The sequence below is a fragment of the Macaca fascicularis genome, chromosome 4 (assembly GCF_037993035.2).
Source record: "Macaca fascicularis isolate 582-1 chromosome 4, T2T-MFA8v1.1".
NCBI lineage: Eukaryota > Metazoa > Chordata > Mammalia > Primates > Cercopithecidae > Macaca > Macaca fascicularis.
The window spans coordinates 20,012,695-20,031,436 of NC_088378.1; the positions used below are offsets into that span (position 1 = coordinate 20,012,695).

The window sequence follows — 18,742 nt, forward strand, 5'->3', positions numbered from 1 at the left end:
GAGGCGATTAAATTTAAATGAGATCATTAGGGGTGGAGCCTCCATAATGGGATTAATGCCTTTATAGGAAGAAAAAGAGACCAAAGCCCTCTCTCTGTCTCTGCCGTGTGAGGATACAATAAGAAGGTGGCCACCTGCAAACCAGGAAGAGAGCCCTCACCAGATAACAAATCTGTAAATAGAAACGAAAGGAGCTACATGGTGCCCAAGGAAGGGTCAGATCATTGAATTTGTTCCACTTACCAGGGCAGAAGCTGCCAGGTTTTCTGCTAACTGCACATCTTGCCTCTCTAAAACAGAGCATGAGTGAAAGCATCCTCCTATCTTCAACTTGATTAGCACTGATCTGATGCATAGGTCAAAGTCTATTCCAGTCACTTAACATCTCAACCTACATTCACACTGAAGGTGTGAGAATATCTACCCAGATTCTAACAAACCATTGGTCGATAGACTTAGTTCATAGAGCTACTATGATTCTGCATCTCTTATGTATGTTTTGAATAGTTGAATACGAAGTAAGAGGATGCTAACTCCAGCCACCATCTTAATCTAAAAGTACAAAATGTAAATAAAGGGTCAATTTACTTTAGCTGTTAATAAAATCAAAAAATCAAGGGGGTAGAATATATCATGAATTACAAAAAGATAGCAATTTCTCGCATGACTTATCAACTTCCTACTTATTTATTTAATATATGAAATGGATTATTATAAAGCAGCATCCAAAGAGTATTAATAGGTATTATTTCTTTGTTATGTTTTCCTCCAAATTGCTCAAAATATCAACACAAAAAAGTCTTTTTAACAAACCAAAGTAAGCAAAACAAGAAAAGAAAATTTAGACAAGCCAATATGAGGGGTTCACAGACAAGCAAAAGAGCGAAAAAAAAAAAAAAAAGAAAAGAAGCCTTATAAAGATATTTCTAGAGATGTTAGTTTTGAATTTTCAGTAAGATATAAGATTTCTTCATGAACCAGTGCCCTAGAGAAAACGGTTCTTTGCCTGTGGATCTGAGTGTATATGTGTGTATACAGATGCAAACACAGATATATGTGCACATAATAAAATGTTAATTTAACTTTATAGAGTATTTAAAACATTATCACTAGTAATGTTAAGAAAAGGCAGTACATACCATAACTCACAGAAAAAGTCACTTGCAATTATAGGCAATGATATTTGCAATTAAGCTGAACACAACTAAATTATGACTTTAATTAAAAGGCATTTTCTAAGATGGCACCAACATGTTTAAAATTTAATACATTTTATATGAGATACTGGAGTTATTAACATAACATTCTCTTTCTGCAGCATGTGCACTTTTTAAAAAGCAAAACATCTTTAACCAATATCAAAATGCTCCCAGAATCCATAGAAGTTTCAGTACATAAATTCAAGCAGCAATATTTTTTTTTTTTCCAGTCATTTAATACGTGTCTCTACTTGGGACATACAATTGTATTTACATCTGTAGTTAATGGTAATAGAATTGCTGACAAACACTAGTGGCCATAATGTTCGCATTAATTTTAAATGAAGAATGAATGAATGGCTCAAGCAAGTGATGATGAAATTTAGAACATTTTGTGATTGGACTGAGTCACATTAGAATGACTCTGAAGATCTCAAAAGTTTGAATGGAATCGTGGTAGCTGAAGAGTCTGTATAAAGTGAGTTTGGGACTGAACTCTGTGCCTGGCAGAGACATAGAAGGTCACACTAACAAGTGATATGTCTTTCTGAGTGTGTTTCCTCTACAAAAGTCTTATTACCTGGAAGAAACTGACCTGTCAAGGTGTGAAATTGTCTTTCTAAAATAAGTCTGAAACACAACAGATAGGAGGATTATTTGTGATCTTACATGGCCTAGACTTCTAAGGTTTAAGGCAGTGACAATGACCTTGATTATCTCTGCGCCTTGTAGACTACAATGTAAAGAGATGTTTCTGTGGCTACTGATTTTACACAACTCTACTGTAAACTATGAAGATAGAGAAGAAACATGAAATAGAAGCAATAAAAATGTGTTCTTCTACTCAAGGAGTTTAAAATCTAGTTTGAGATGCACACTTTTACCTACAGTGAAAAAGCCTCTCAAATTTAAATGAGTCTTTTAATTTGTAAGTTCAACATGAAGGATATACAAGGTCCACAGGAAAGGAGACACAATTTTCCTAAGGAAGCTGTTACTGTTCTCATTACTTTTTGAATTGCCTTTAGAATTAATCACAAGGCATGCAGAAATACTTACAAAGTTACAAGTCCACAGTATCATTCAAGTTAATCATCTATATTATTCAGAAAGTTGCTTTGGATTATTCTGCCTACTTCCAAGTATCAAAGCTGCCCTTAATGAACACATAATTACCCCAGCTAAGGGATATCAAATAATTATCACATAAAGCAGTGGTCTTTCTAAAAAGGCAATTCTACCATTTGTGCAATATTTTGAACAACGGTAATCAATTACTTTGAAGAGCAAAACATTTATTTGGTTCTAAAAATTCTAATATGCTTATTTTTCAATTAAATTATGTCACTAGAGAGGCCTATTATATTCTCAAGAACTGACTTCACAGTGATCACAAACTTCTATTATAAAAGTCCTGCACACTCCATGGGAACTCCGAGTTCACTGTGAGGAAATTTTATCATAGAAAGTACTCTGCTCAAAATCAGTACAAACAAGTCTCCCTCACCAAAAACGAACAAACAAAAAAAAGAGAATGGCTACTTGTATGTTCACTCATATGTGTCTCAAGCACCTCTGAGATTATTTCCCTTGGTTCCCTCCCCTCTCTCTGTAAATCATCCCCTCCTAAATACCTCATTTGGCCAAAGCCACCACCATCCCCCAGTCCCTCATATCAGAGATTTGACATCCATTCTAGAATCTCATTCTCTCTTATTTTGGCCCCATTTCTGATTAGTCACCAGTTCCTGTCCGATTTATCTTCTAGATATTTCTCACCTCTATTCTTTTCTCTTCATTCCTCATAACTCTGTCCTGGTTCAGGCTCTCATTTATAGAGAAAGGAGACTGTAGAAAAGAACCCTGGGAACTCTTTCTGGATTGCAAAGCAAAGGGTTCACTAGGCCTGTCCCACTGTCACCCCAGAGGGACTGCACCTGAACTCTGTTTCCCACAGGCCAAGTGATTTCCTCTTCTGAGCAAAAAGAGCTGCCATTTCCCACAGCACTTGAAGCTCATAGGTGCTGGGCTTTCCAAAGAGCTTTGCAAATAACTGATAACTAAACTCAGACTGCTTAGCACCAAAGCAGTCTTTATCCCCAGTCCTTGGGCGACTCCCATACTTGCCCATAAAAAATAAAGAGCAACAGAGGGGCCCTATGCTTCTGGGGGTACCCTCTGCTACAGCAGAGACAGTGCAGCCAGCTGAGCTTGGGGTCGGTTGCTTCTCTCTTCAGAATGCTGACGGACTCTGCTCATCTTGCACCTATAATTTCAAACAGCAACTAGTGATTCCACTGTGTGTGTTCCTCTCATTTCCCGACAGGCTATTGCCTATAAATCTCTCATCCATTTTCGACATTAAAGGCAATATCCAACAGACAGATGACACCAATTACTTTCTGCCTAAAACTTTGCTCTGTAGAACAAGGTCCAAATTCCTCAGAGTGATATATAAGGTTGTGAACAGTCTAGCCCCAACTTTCCTTTCCACGCTTACTTTCTACCATTCCTCCTCGCCTTCATCCACTCCCTACATGCACCCACACACCTGCACAGTCCGCCACACTTCCAACTACTCCACAAAACACCAGCAAAACTCACAACTCTGTGCATTTGTCTTTGCCAGAAATAATCATTTATACACAGCCGCCTTATAACACAAATTGATACCTTCCCTGACTTCCCTCAGAGACTTGGCCCCTGCCCTCTTTTGTCTCACAACAAAATAACTGTATTGTAATTCTTCTCTAGACTGAGTTCAGGGACTGTGCCTTGCTGGTCTTGGCTGCCTTTCACTTACCAGAGGGCCTGGCACACAGTGGGCATACTGAACGCCATTGAAGAAATAAACAAAGGTATAAGTAAATGTCAGCTCCTAGATGCATCACCCTGAATATTATTAATGAGCTCTTTTCCCTTATGTCCTCAATGTAGTCATTTTTCAATTATCTTCAATATATTATTACTTGGTGCTGAATGGGTTTCACTGATGAAAAATCTGAAAGCTCTAGTACTCTGTAGGCTTTTACGTGCATAGTTGCCTCAAGTAAAATCACAGTATTCAATGCAGAATCTCCTCTGAAAAACTCAGCTCAATTTTAGACCATAAAGTGCATTTTCTTTAAAGTGTACGTTAAACAATGAATAATACTATTGCTTATAGGATACCAACCAGCAAATTAATATTAATGGTAGTAACAATAATAGTTTCCTTTAAAGTAATTGATTGAAGTCAAGAAATAGCCAAACCAGTTGACATGCAGTTAGAATTTGGTATTTTTCATCAGAAAAACAATTCACTGCCAATGACAAATAAGAGTAGGGTCACTAAAACTACCTGTCATGCATCTAATGAAGACAGATTCTCTGGCTACCACATATAATATGTAATATCCAAAAGCGCTGCTGTAATTCACAGCTAATTAGTGTCTTGCGTTATGAGAGGTGTCATGGCCCTAACTCTCTTTTCAGATCTACTCAGACCTCACAAGAGCAGACAGCCATGCAGGGATCACAACAACCCAATTAGCACCCACCCAACCTTGGGCTGCTACTTCTCAGCCCACTCAGCATCAATAAATCATGCACCCTCATGAAGCTCTTCTCTGACAGCTCCAAGCCATTGTTGCTCAAGGAATAAAGACAATACTTCTAAGGAAACCCACGTGGGAAAGAAAGAGATAGAAAAGGGATATTATTTGCCTTCCTTTAGCAGCAAAGCAGTCAGCAAAATTGAAGACCATCAATTCAAACTGATTAAGAAGACAATCGCACTAAGAAATAAATCTGAGTGGTATATCTGAAGATCCTTACTGATAATCAGCAGTCAGCAATTGGGTTGTTTGTTTGTTTTAATGTGGATATATTGAAAGCCCTTTTTCTTTCCATTTTTCTCCTGTAAAGACTTCCCTCTGGCTAATAAGAAAAATTTCCTTTCAGTAGATCATAATGGTATGCATTTACTTTGTCCCCCAGTGAATACACAGCAATCAGATAATTTGTTTAAAATACTAAATTGTTTGACTTCATTGAAAAGAAACTTATAATGATATGCTGGTTTCTAAGCAAGGCCTGCAGAGCTTCCTAAATCCATAAGCAAGCTCTAGAGTATTCACAGCACATAACAGCCAATATCCTTGTAATTTTGTTCTAAGCCTATAAAGCTGTTTTGTTCCATAATATTCTACTTAGAGAGTATTCTGAACAGTCACTGTAGCCTGGGCATTATTCAAAGACATAATTCAGGTAATTCTGCTTTGAGTTTGTTTTCCTCATGAAAGTATCATTCTTTTTTGTTGTTGTTTGTTTGTTTTTTGAGACAGAATCTCACTCTGTCACCCAGGATGAAGTACAATCGCATGGCCTCTGCTCATTGCAATCTCCACCTCCCAGGTTCAAGCAATTCTCATGCCTCAGCCTCCCTAGTAGCTGGGATTACAGGTGTGCACCACCATTCTCCATTAATTTTTGTATTTTTGGTAGAGACAGGGTTTCACCATATTGGCCAGGCTAGTCTCGAACTCCTAGCCTAAAGTGATCCACCCATCTCAGCCTCCCAAAGTGCTGGGATTACAGGCATGAGCCACCACACCCAGCCTCATTCTTCTGTATTTTTAATGCTAATCTAAAAACATTTGATCTAGCTTTTGACTAAATAACTGCCACCTAATTTGATACGTATTGCCAAAGACAAATAAACAAACAGGGATGTATTTAAACAAGGAATTCTCTTATAAGTCTTCTTATTAAGCATAAAGATTTCAAAAAGATTTTTCCTCCTCTGAATATATTACCACGAAAATATTCAAATATTCAAATATTTATCTGTAAGGATATCCACCGTATCATATTTTATAGCAGCAAAATAATTAAAATGTATGAAATATAAAATAAGTCAAATAAATGATGATATACCCATGCAACTTCTAAAAGTAATAGGGTAGAAGAATATTAAAGGGCATGCAAAAATGTTCACAAGATACTGCAAGACAGAAATAAGAAATATGAAGCTTGGGTCGGGCGTGGTGGCTCATGCCTCTAATCCCAGCACTTTGGGAGGCCAGGGAGGGTGGGTCACGAGGTCAGAAGATTGAGACCATCCTGGCTAATACGGTGAAACCCCGTCCCTACTAAAAATACAAAAATTAGCCTGATGTGGTGGCATATGTCTGTATTCCCAGCTACTGGGGAGGCTGAGGCAGGAGAACTGCTTGAACCCAGGAGTCGGAGGTTGCAGTGAGCCGACAAGGCGCCACTGCACTCCAGCCTGGGTGACAGAGCGAGACTCTGTCTGAAAAAAAAAAGAAAAGAAAAATGGAGCCTGGATCCATGTTATACACATACATGCATGTTCACAAGTATGTATATACATATGTGTGTATACATATGTGTGTATATTTATCTATATATACATAGATTTATAGATATATACACTATTAACAAAAGTTAACCTGAAAGAGTCAGTCCTTCAAGATGGATCCCAAGTGGCTAACTGGTCCTAAATTTAAAATAGAACCAAGGGTCCATTTGCTGATAGAGGTCACACACATACTCTGAGTTTCCTGAAAATCCACACGTCTTTAACTTTGGGACTTTCAGAACTTACCTGCCTTGGCCAATCAGGACTCAGCTGTATCAACCAATCAGGACTCAACTTTAACAATCAATCAAGGGTCAGCTGTATTAACCACTCAGAACTAAGCAAGTTTTAATCCCTCATTTGCATAAATGAACCTGACTGGGAACCTGGGTGGTAACTTTTTTATGAAACCATAATCCTCCCTTTGTTATCTGGAATGCACCTTTGTTTTACACAGAAGGCTGCATCTTCTGGGTCTGCAAACTTCACTGGAATAAAGTCTCTTTCTTTCAAATTCCTTTTTGCTCAGTTTTGTTTACAAAACACACACATGTATTTCATTATTTACAAGCTAATGTTTGATGCAGAATCTCTCTGAAAATTCATTTTCAGAACACTATTTTTCAAAACAAAAATTTGGTTTTCTGTGTATAGGGGTCTGAGTATGTATGTATAAGTATATGTCCATAAAAATATACTTAGAGGTCAAGAATTTTTAAAAATCCTGCCAGGAAAAGCATTTCGATATTTAAAATGCATCTTTAGAAAGTCTTATTCTAGATTCTTCTTCTTTAAGCTGTTTGCTTATAGAAAAATTTTTTATGTTTCTTTCATAATGAGAAAAAAATGCTATATGAGATATTCACTTACATCACTTGGATATACAGATGTGGACTGGTGTGAAGTCCCAGCCTGGTGGAACATCTGTTCTGAGTGGCTAATGCCTATCCCATATCAGTCATTAGATATTTTGATTATCATCTTGGGTATAAACAACATTTAAAAGGTAAGTGACAGGCCAGGCATGGTGACTCACACCTGAAATCCCAGCACTTTGGGAGGCCGAGGGGGGTGGATCACGAGGTCAAGAGATCGAGACCATCGTGGCCAACATGGTGAAACCCGCGTCCCAACTAAAAATATAAAAATTAGCTGGGTGTAGTGGCGCGTGCCTGTAGTCTCAGCTATTTGGGAGCCTGATGCAGAAGAATCATTTGAACCCGGGAGGTGGAGGTTGCAGTGAGCCGAGATCGTGCTACTGCACTCCAGCCTGGCGACAGAGTGACACTCCGTCTCAAAAAAAAAAGGGGGGGTAATTGACACATCACACACAATCATATTTCAAGAATGAGCATAAGAACTAGCATTCTCTAACCTCTTATCCGTGGAATTAGGTAGTAGTGAAGTTGAATCCATGTGGTTCTGGAGTACCACATTGACTCAGTGTCAGCATAGTCAGGACCTGAAGTATGGAAACTCTGCAACACCTGCCTCAAAACCACTGCCCCTGATTCTCTCCAGGTCCAACCCATCTGCCCTGATATTTGGAACTACCAGGTGTGGAAAAGGATAATGTGTACCAAATACACACAGCCTGGCTAGAGTTCAGGTCAAATCAAAGTTCCCAATACACGTGGAATTACAGCCTGCTTTCATGTGGCATCATGATGGCTGCCCTGATTTCCAGCTCGGTGAGTCAGGCAGACGCAATGAGGTAAATGGGCATCATGTTTAATCGGCATTTGTTGCAGGGCAATAGGAATATAGGGAAGCAAAGCCTTTCCCTCCACAAGGTTCACATCTAATTGGAGAAACAGAATAATATGTGTTTACAGGGGATGATAACACAAATGACAGGTCTAGACAATACAGAGAACAGAACGGGGCAAGAAGAGATAAAGCCTCACATTTAGAGATGACCTAGTGTAGAGTCTTAAGGAAAGATATTCTGCAACCTGGCAATATACCTAAAAATATAGCTTTTTCAAAGCAAAGACATCTATTTAGGTACGTGTAACTACTGAGTACATTTTCAGGTCCCCTGTGCTTCTTTTTTCCTAGGGCAGTGTAAACATGTACTTGATCCTTAGGTGAAAAACTACATTTGACCAAATTTTACATAATATGGGGTTAACTACATATATTTGTATTAATCATTTCAATTCATTTTGTGTTTACCAAAGACAATTGAAATGCTAGAAGAAGAAAAAAAAATATTATAGCAAGATTAATTTTGACAACAGTGTAGTTTTTGTTTCTTCCTTATCATTTCCCTAAAAGAATCCTAGATAATGCAAAAGTTAGAAAATGTCACCAGAAATGTTCTCCATTTCATATCTAGAGCATATATATTTGAAACTGTTTATAGAGACTTCTAGCCATAGACAGTATCTTTTGGCTAATTTTTATATTACTCTTCAGTAGTTTAGTATTAATTTTGGTGCTACTGTAAAGATAAGAAATAAGGCAAATTTTAAATTATCATGTCCATGTTCACACAGAAAGCTCATGACTGCAGACCCTCAAGCTCATATTGAATGACACAAAACAATACCCATACCTGAAAGAGAGAATTCTCCTTTTTGGCTTTCACTTTCTCTGATTAGAAAGGCACCCGTCTTATTTTTTGAATATAACAGTTGTTTCTCTGCATCTGATCTTCTGATTGCTCCAAAGAACCACCTAAAAGAGAGATACGTAAATGTTAATTAACCAATTAACATTCATTTTTTAAGGAGGAAAAAGCCTGGCAAGATAGTATTCTAATATCAGAAATGTTTGGCATTCTTTAGTGAAACTATTACAGGCATAAGTGGTAGCTTCTGACAATTGAGATGATTTTTCAGAATGCCTGTAACCCACACCAACGTTTATTTTTTCTTAACTACAAAGCAGGAATTTGACTATGCCCACTACCACATCCCTTCTCACAGCTATGTTCTGAGAGGTCCTGAGACTTCCCTCCATCAAAGCCAAAGCCCCATTGTCTGCCTGCCATGTATGCGTGCCACGTCCCAGGCTCTAAAATGACTCATCATCTCCATCCAACCGTCCACTGCCTCCCCTAACACCTCCTAGCTGTTAGGAGGCAAATATTCCAATCAAAGGATTCATGTACTTTATGTTAAAGTATGACGGATTAAAAATGTAGTTCTCCGGATATTAGTTCCTTTCTTTTCCCACCTCCGCCACTGTCCAACCCTGCCATAAGATGAGATGATTTTGCATATCTAGAAGGAATTTATTAATATAAAGGAATATTTAAGCAGTGGAGAGATTATTTGAAAAAGATACATCTGTCCAGGAAATACCCTTTTAGTAACACCTCCACTTCTTATCTTTTCCCCTCTTATCTTTACCATTCCAGAAATATAAAAGTCAGATATTGAACACACAAGTTTGTGAATGCAATCATCATCAACAAGGAATTATGGATCATTAATATCAAAGCCACTGTCACATGTATATCACGTTAATAGAAACCAATTGTTCTAATAAGAGGAAGCTGTGAATTCCTGCTTTATACAAATTACCCCTCACTGTAGGGCCATAAAGATGATCATCATCATTAAAGATTTTAGGTAAAACATTGATCTTTTCAGGTAACTTCTTTAAAAATGTAAACACTCCAAGAGAAGAAATGCAGGCTTGAGGGAAGAAATACAGGCTGGGAGAAAAAAAAAAAATGTGTGCTATCAAAATTTAACTTGAATTTGATTGACAGGTCATGGGTATTAGAGAATATGAGTGCCCTAAGAATGACCCATTGAAAGGCATTTGGGGGAAGGAATTGAAAAGTGAGACATTAACATATAAATATTACCTTCTAACAAATGCAGGGTGTTCGTTTATCATTTCCCCAATTATCAAATTGTAAATTACAGACATTAACTGTATCTGTCAGGATATGCCAGATCATCTTGGAGTAATGAACAACTCCAAAAATCCCAGTAGTTTAAGACAACTGGTTTCACTCAGTTCCAGGTCTATTAAGGTATTGAAGGTCATCTGGAGCTCTGCTTGCTGTCAGTCTCACTCAGGGAGCTTCTATCTCCATGCTTCCATGATTGCTGAGCCAGATTGGAAAACATGGGGAATCACAGGCTGGTTCCTAGAGCTTCTATTTAAAGATTCTACTCAGGAATGAACCCACTGGCAATAAGTCTCATAGTCATGCCTAAATATAAAGAGAGTAGAAAGAGCCAATCCCACCATTTCCCAGAAGGTAGAAAATTGGAAACATTTGGTAGACTATACCAGTGACTCTGCATTGAGTCAGTATCAGGAGCAAATCGATGTCCATGGACTATTGTTTATGCAACCGAAACCATGCAAGTCATGGAAACATTCCAAAGTGGACATGTAATGAATTCACAGAAAAACAGAAATGCATGTTTTTGATTATTGCAGAAACAAGTCAATAGAATACTTGAACATAGTAAAAAAACTGAGACCTAAATATACAAATTAGTGATGAAAGGATGCATGATTCAATAAATAACACTGGTACCACTAATAATCCATATGGGAAAAAGACTGATACTACCGACAGCATACACCATAATTTCACATAGATTAAAGGCCTACTGTAAAACGCAAACTTCAAAACTTCCTGAGGACATTGGACTAGGGAAGTTTTCTTAGGCAAGACAAAAACAAAAAGACATAAAAACCTTAGGGAAAAGATTGATAATATTTATTACATCACAGTTAAAATCTTCTATACCAACAAGGTCACCATGAAATAAAATTTGAATATAAGCCAAAAACCTGGAGAAAATAATTGCAAAGTATATAACCCAAAATAGGATTAGTATTCACGTTATGTTGAGACCGATAATCAATAAGAGAAAGACAACACAGTAGAAAAATTGGCATAGGATATAAAGATGCCTGGATATAATTGGGCAGTTCACATAAAAAGAAACCCCAAATAATTAATAAAAATGACAGGAACATGGCCTCTACACATGCTGGTGTTAGGAATATTACATATAAAACCACAATGAAATATTACGTTAGACTTTCACATTACAATTTAAAATGCTCACATTATTAGTTATTAAGGAAAATGTGAAACAAGAGCTTTTATACAGTACTAGTGGTAATACAATTGGCACAAATAATTTAGAAAGCAATTTGGCACTATCTGATAAAGCTGAGTATTTATGTACTACTCAATTTCACTTCTAGACTACATGTTGTATGAGCTCAAGAAGATACACTACAAGAACATCCATTAAAGAATTCTAGCATTGAAAATTTGGAAACAACCTAACTGTCCATCATAGGAGAAAAGATAAACTTAGTTATAGATATAAAATGGAATACTATATAGAAATTAAAACAATAACTGGGCATGGTGGTATGTACCTATAGTCATAGCAACTCAGGAGACTGAGGCAGGAGGATCACCTGAGCCCAGGAGTTCAAGGCTGTAGTGCACTATGATCGCACCTGTGAATAGCCACTGCACTTCAGCCTGGGTGACATAGAGAGATTCCATCTCTCATAAAATTAACTAAATTTTTAAAAATAAATTGTTCAAGGATGAAAGTAAGTTAAAGAATGAAAAGAATGATACATACTATTGTAATAGCATTTGTATACAGCTTAAGAAAACACGTTAGAAAACTGTACATAATTTTTATGACTACATGCATGTTTAGGGAAAGCTAATAAAGTACTCATGCATTCTTTTAACTATTTCCAGAACTGGCAATACTTTTTCACAGAAATATTTCAAGCAAAGAAGCAACATGGATGAAATATCTTGATCAACTCAATGCATTTTCCTGATTCAAAGTGCATTGATTACGCATCAACACTAAAATGTTTAAGCAACCTATTCATCTAAGTATCTCTTTCATTAGTTCATTTCCCTCCATCTTTGCTAGCTCACAGAATGAAAGGCATGAACACTCTCCAGTTAGTTACTGGGACAAACCCTTCAATGGACACTACTCACTCATGCTTGCTCTCCAGTGTTTTCAAATAATGTTTTATGAGCACTCTCACATGCTCTCAGTTTAGAGATGAGGAAACTCAGGCCCAGGAAAGTTTATTAACTTGAGACCACATGGAGAGGTGATGGTTGAGTCTGAAATTGAGCCAAACTTCTTTTTCGCACACCATGATACCTCGAAGTGTAATGTGAAGAGGATGGCTTGGGAACACTCAGATAAAATATGAACCATTATTTTTGCACCAGGCAAAGGGAATTTAGGATAAAGAACACCATGTATTTTGGTCCTCATTTCTTATTTTAAACTAGTAAGATTTGAGCATTTTAACAGTGTCTTAGATAAGAAATAATACATCGAAGCAGTTTTTGTCCCATATAATTGGTTTCTACCTTCAGGTTGTAAAGCTGAATTAGTATATAAACTATCATATTCCAAAGATCACTCAGAATGGCATTGTCCTATTAATAGACTATAATGTTTCTAATCTTCAATCATCCAGGCAATTTAATGGTTTCAATAACTTTCTAGAGGTGATAGTAATGCATATATGTTCAGAAACGTAACACAGCATTTGAAAGTTGGGGTACATAAATTTTAATGCGTGTATTTAGAAAATATATTTAATTTACTTCTAAGTATGTTTTTATTTGAAAAAGTAAAGGGATGATGGTTCAAAAATAAAAATAAAATGTTTAAACAAAATACAAATATGTAAGCCTTTGCAAGAATTACAATGTATCTAGCAGATTAAGTTCCCCAGAATTATTATTATATCTCCTATATATCATTCTCAAAACCAAATACTCCACTACATAAGTTTTATGTATACATGTTACATTTGTATTTTGGCTAATCAAGTCTATAAATGATGTGTTTCCTCTGTCCAGTATATATATACAAACAGGCAGTTTTTATAAATCAAATGGTTAAAGATAAAGCAATTTTACTACATTTGTAGAAAAACCCTATAGCAAAATTTTTTAGTCCTTCTTTGTTTCAACAATTTCGAACTTTTGTATAATAGATTGGTACAATCACTTTACAAGGCAAATCACACTACAGTTGAATCCATAGTAACCATGAAACAAATATAATATTTGACTGAATGCATCAATTCACTTAATTCCTAGAATTTTGCTTAGCTGAGTTCTGATCAGGAGGTGAAAAATATAAATTAAAAAATGTTTTCTGCATGTATTGGCATTTATAACATCATCCTTCATACTCAAAGGTGATGCAATTGCTGCGGACTGCAGTCTCTAGAGCACGTGCTGCTGTAGAGACTGATGGACAAACAATAGCTTGTTCCACCCTTTGCATCTATGAAAACTGTTTCTTAATATTGAGGTTTGAACCATTGGCAGGACTGTCATTCTGGTCAAGTCTGCCTTTTAGAGCCTCTGCTGGCACCATTCTGGAAGGGCAGAAACACCCTAGGCCTGGATGTCCACCACAGCCATTTTCAGCTCTCTCTTTAAGCTACAGTTCTTATGTGCAGTAAACAGAGAGTGCTGAGAAGGGATCAAGATATCCTAGGAGTATAAAGCATCACAAAAGAGTCATACGGATCAGTCATCCTCCAACTGTGGTCCCCAGATCAGGGGCATCCGTATCACATGGAAACTTGTGTTAAAAGAAAAACCTTAGACAAATTAAATGTAACAGAATTTAATTGAGCAAAGAATGATTCACGAATCAGGCAGCCTCCCGAACTAGAGTATGCTCAGAGAGTCCAGTGCAGCCACTTGGTGGAAGATTTATGGATAGCAAAAGGAAAGTGACTAACAACAACAAAAAAAACAGAAGTGAGGGGCAGAAACAGCCGGATTGGTTACAGCTTAGTGTTTGCTTTATTGTGAACAAGGTTTGAAGAGTTGGCCCCCTTTGATTGGCCAAACTCAATGATTGGCACAAGAGTAGGTTACTGTCTGCTCATATATCCAGTAAGGTTATCGTTTACTATGCACTGAGAAACCTTTAAGCTGAACTTAAAATATGCAAGGAGATAGCTTTAGGCTAATACTTGTTAGAAATGGAAATTCTTGGGTATCACTTCATACCTACTGAATCATAAACTCTGGGGGTTGGCCCGGCAATCTGGGGTTTATTAAGTCCCCCAGCTGAATCTAATGCGCATTAAAGTTTGAGAACTACTGAGGTATAAAAATAGGAAACCAATTAGAAATCTGTACAAGGCAGCTGAGAATGTTTGAGTTTGGCACTTACATGCAAAAAAGTATCCAGTAAAATAATACCACACATACTCACACACACACAGTTTATTGATATTTAAAGAAATAATCTTTATTGCCATACCATGCTGTGAAAAATACCTTTATTAACAATAATCAAGAAGAAGATTAGACTCATCATATGAAAAGAAATCCTGGAAGAAACAAATACTTCAATTAGATAAAAACAAACAAAAAATACAATTTCTGTTATAGATGAAAAGAGTAATTTAAGTCTAAAATTATGTAAATATTGTCAAGTGTCTACTGTATGTAAATTATGTAACACTAACACAGAAAGATCTGTAGGACATTGTTGTATATAAAAAGGTAAATTACAAACATTAGGAGTGTTACAGGTGTATTTATATTTTAAAAAATCAACAAACTGGCCGGGCGTGGTGGCTCATGCCTGTAATCCCAGCACTTTGGGAGGCCGAGGTGGGCAAATCATAAGGTCAGGAAATTGAGACCATCCTGGCTAACACGGTGAAACCCCGTCTCTACTAAAAACACAAAAATAGCCAGGTGTGGTGGCACACGCCTGTAGTCTCAGTTACTCGGGAGGCTGAGGCAGGAGAATCGCCTGAACCCAGAAGGTAGAGGTTGCAGTGAGCCGAGATCGTGCCGTTGCCTGGGCGACACAGCGAGACTCCGTCTCGAAAAACAAAAAAAAAAATCCACAAACTAAAAATTATATGTGCTTACTTTCCTAGAGATTAGTGAGAGATTATGAAAGTAATGACAGAGAAGTTTCACTTTTTACTCTGCATTCTTCTCTATAATTTGGATTGTTTACGATAAGATGTAGTTGTAGATTACTTTAAAATGTATTTAAATATAAAAAATTAAAAGAGGACAATCAGGAACATGTTACAAAAATTTACATGTTGTAAATGTCTGGACTAGAAACTTTGGCACTTAGAATTGATAGATACAGGAAAAATCCCAAAGGAATATGAAACAAGTGATTATGAATGAGCAGCGAAACAGATGGAAGAGATGATGTGACATCAGGATTTCAAATCTGAATAACTAAAGGACAGTATGCCCTGCAACATGTCAGAAGGCAGAGTATAATAACAGTTAAGAGTGACAGCATCTCATTACGAAGTTATTTAACCTCTCTATGACTCAATCTCCTCATTTGTGAGAATAATAAAAATTTCCTTATAGCCTTGTTTTGAGATTAAGAAGAATGACGCATGTAAAGTGCTTGATATCTCGACACATTCATGCTCAATAAATAGTAGAGATTTTAAGATAATTAATTGAAGGCAGATATTATCAATTTTGTTTTAGGCATGTTGGATTTGAGGTGAATATGTGAGCATGTGAATATGCGAATATGTGAGCATGACCTTATTTCTTTGTTTGTATTAACAGTTTCATCCCAAGTGACTCTTCTGTCCTGCCTGCTGTTCTTGACTAGGACATGCTGCCACCAGGTGGCAGTAGGCCATTTTACTAATCCAAAAAGGCAAAGGAGAACTGTTGTGTGATTAACTGTACATACTTTATTTTATGAAAAAAGCAGTTAACCTTAAAAAAAAAAGTATAAATGAATACCAACATTTACATAAGATAAATATCTTAACTATCAATCAAAATCTAGGGAAATCAACATGTGAATAGATGTGGTACCTCGATTAAGGTTTTGTCATTTCATCTAATAGAATCTTATTGTGCCTCAGTGACATGTACAAAGTAGGTTCCTAGGTAACTCGTAATTCTCATCAGATGAAGATAATTTTCTCTTACATTTTTTAAAGAGAAAACTCATGCCCAGCAACTGCTGGCTAGGACTTACAAAAGTTAACATATGACTTCTTTTTGTAATGTCTCCTTAAGACCAAGGCAGTCAGCCTTCAAGTACTATAGACAGATCCTGAAAAAATAAACTCTTAAGACTAGTTCCAGGAGAAAAAAAAAAAAAAAATCCTTCTAGAAAATGCAGAAAGGAAACTGGGTCAATCAACTTGGCCTGACCAATCATGGGGAAATTAAGCTAGGATGATTTCCCTGTGGGAGCTCAGGGTTGGCAGTGTCTTTCATGTTTTCATCACAGTTACACATGTTATAATGGGTAAAACCACCTATTGTCCTCACGAATGTGACTTGGCAGGCATCGGTGTCACCCACATTGGCAAAACATCTTCAATTTGCAGGGCACACTCATAATCACATTTAGTCATTTATGGTATCTAAATGAAAGGCTTGATTCATGCCCCTTGAACTATTATGGTTCTGTATGACTCACCTGCATCTACCTGTGTTTCCACAACATTACCAAGAAAATCTCTGTGAGAGTTCTTCCTGTCAAGGTTATCATTTCCCTCCCTTTCCGCAAAACCTTCTTCGGCTCAGTATCCCCCTTGGCTCCCAGGAAGTTAGCCCTGCCACTCCCACTCACATGGAATGATAAGAACAAAGAAAAAAATAATGCTTGCAATTATTTTGTTATTCATTCCTTCCTTTCCATTTCCCTCACCATAACCCTTGTATAATTCAACATCGCCTCTTGGATTATGTAAATATTTTACTGCCTGTTCTCTTTAACATTAACAACTTCTATTTACTGATCACATAAAAGGAGGCAGGCACTGTTGCTACAAGCTTTAAATGCATTTATCTCAGTCTCTCCCCCTTGCTCATATCACCACCACTAGATTTATCGTCTCACCACATACATATAAATAAGGGGTATTTTGCTTATGGAATAAAACCCCTATTAACCTGGAAATTCAGCCCTTCCACCATCTGGACACAAGCCATTTCTTCAACTTTATCTTCCCTGTATCAGCTCTCTGTTCTAGCTTAATTCACACTCCTATCACTACTTATACTGGCAACACTAAAACTTGCCTGCTCAGAATTCCTACAATATTCAGTGACTACTCCTATGTTTTGATATGTAGCAATACAAAAGCTAGCGCTGCATTTAAAATTCTTTTTTAGATTATTCTTTGTGTACACTTGAGGCTACAGACCTCCTCAGCATAAGGACAGAGTCTGATAACTTCACCTATCTGTGGCATGAAGCACTGGCCACATGCCCTGTGGAGCTGTTAAATAAATACTTGTTGATGAAACATTAATACATTGTCCTTCAATGTGGGCATTTTATATAGTCTTCTGGTTTATACTGAACATTGAACTTTAGATAATGCTGTGTTTCGTGTAATCTTCTATTTGAGCTTGCTACATAGCTTGCAGTATAAAGTGTTTATGAGAGAAGGCTTATCTGCTAGGGGCCAGTTGCAGCACAGTTTCTAATGTTAATTGGCCTTAGATCACAGATTCCAATCTGACCTCTCTCTCTTTCCCCAAAGAGAACACTTTCATATGAATGTAAAGATCAAAAATGAAATTGACTTTTCTGTCCTTTAAAATACAAGCATATCAGGGCTGCACACATGTAAAAAATTTGTGATAAAGTGACAATGTTAAATTAAGTATCAGAGGTAGGACTTGTAGTTACATAGAAATCCTTTGCTTGGGTCATTTGATAGTTTTTTGTTGCTGTTGTTCACCCTTATAGTCATCATAAATGGGAAATTTTGAAGGAATTTCTTTAGAGGGGAAGTAAGGTGAACTAAGTTATGCTTTCTTCACTGGGGGAGGTGACTATTTATAAAAGAATCTTGTTATAGTCTGAATCCACTTCCCCAAGTCTGGTAATCAAAAGTATGCAATTCCTCACAAGCAGTTTACAAAGAATATGACAAAGTTCATATAAGTATTCAATCTCAGGGCACTTTTTTTGTTTCACAACTATCCTCTATTTGGGGAAAAGGAAAAGACAGCTAATATTGATTTTTCTTTTAAAATAAAAAACAACAGAAAACCAAACACCGCATGTGCTCACTCATAGGTGGGAACTGAACAATGAGATCACTTGGACTCGGGAAGGGGAACATCACACACCGGGACCTATCATGGGGAGGGGGAAGGGGGGAGGGATTGCATTGGGAGTTATACCTG

At 37.0% G+C, this 18,742-nt stretch overlaps 1 protein-coding gene across 1 annotated transcript in view; it reads right to left on the minus strand.

Moving 5' to 3' along the window:
• The window catches only part of FRK (fyn related Src family tyrosine kinase), a 114,094-nt gene that overhangs the window by 46,558 nt on the left and 48,794 nt on the right, over positions 1–18,742 (minus strand). Inside the window, exon 2 of the mRNA XM_005551633.5 lies at positions 9,122–9,243. Within this exon, the coding sequence (XP_005551690.3) occupies positions 9,122–9,243 (122 nt within the window). The remainder of the gene's footprint in view (positions 1–9,121; positions 9,244–18,742) is intronic.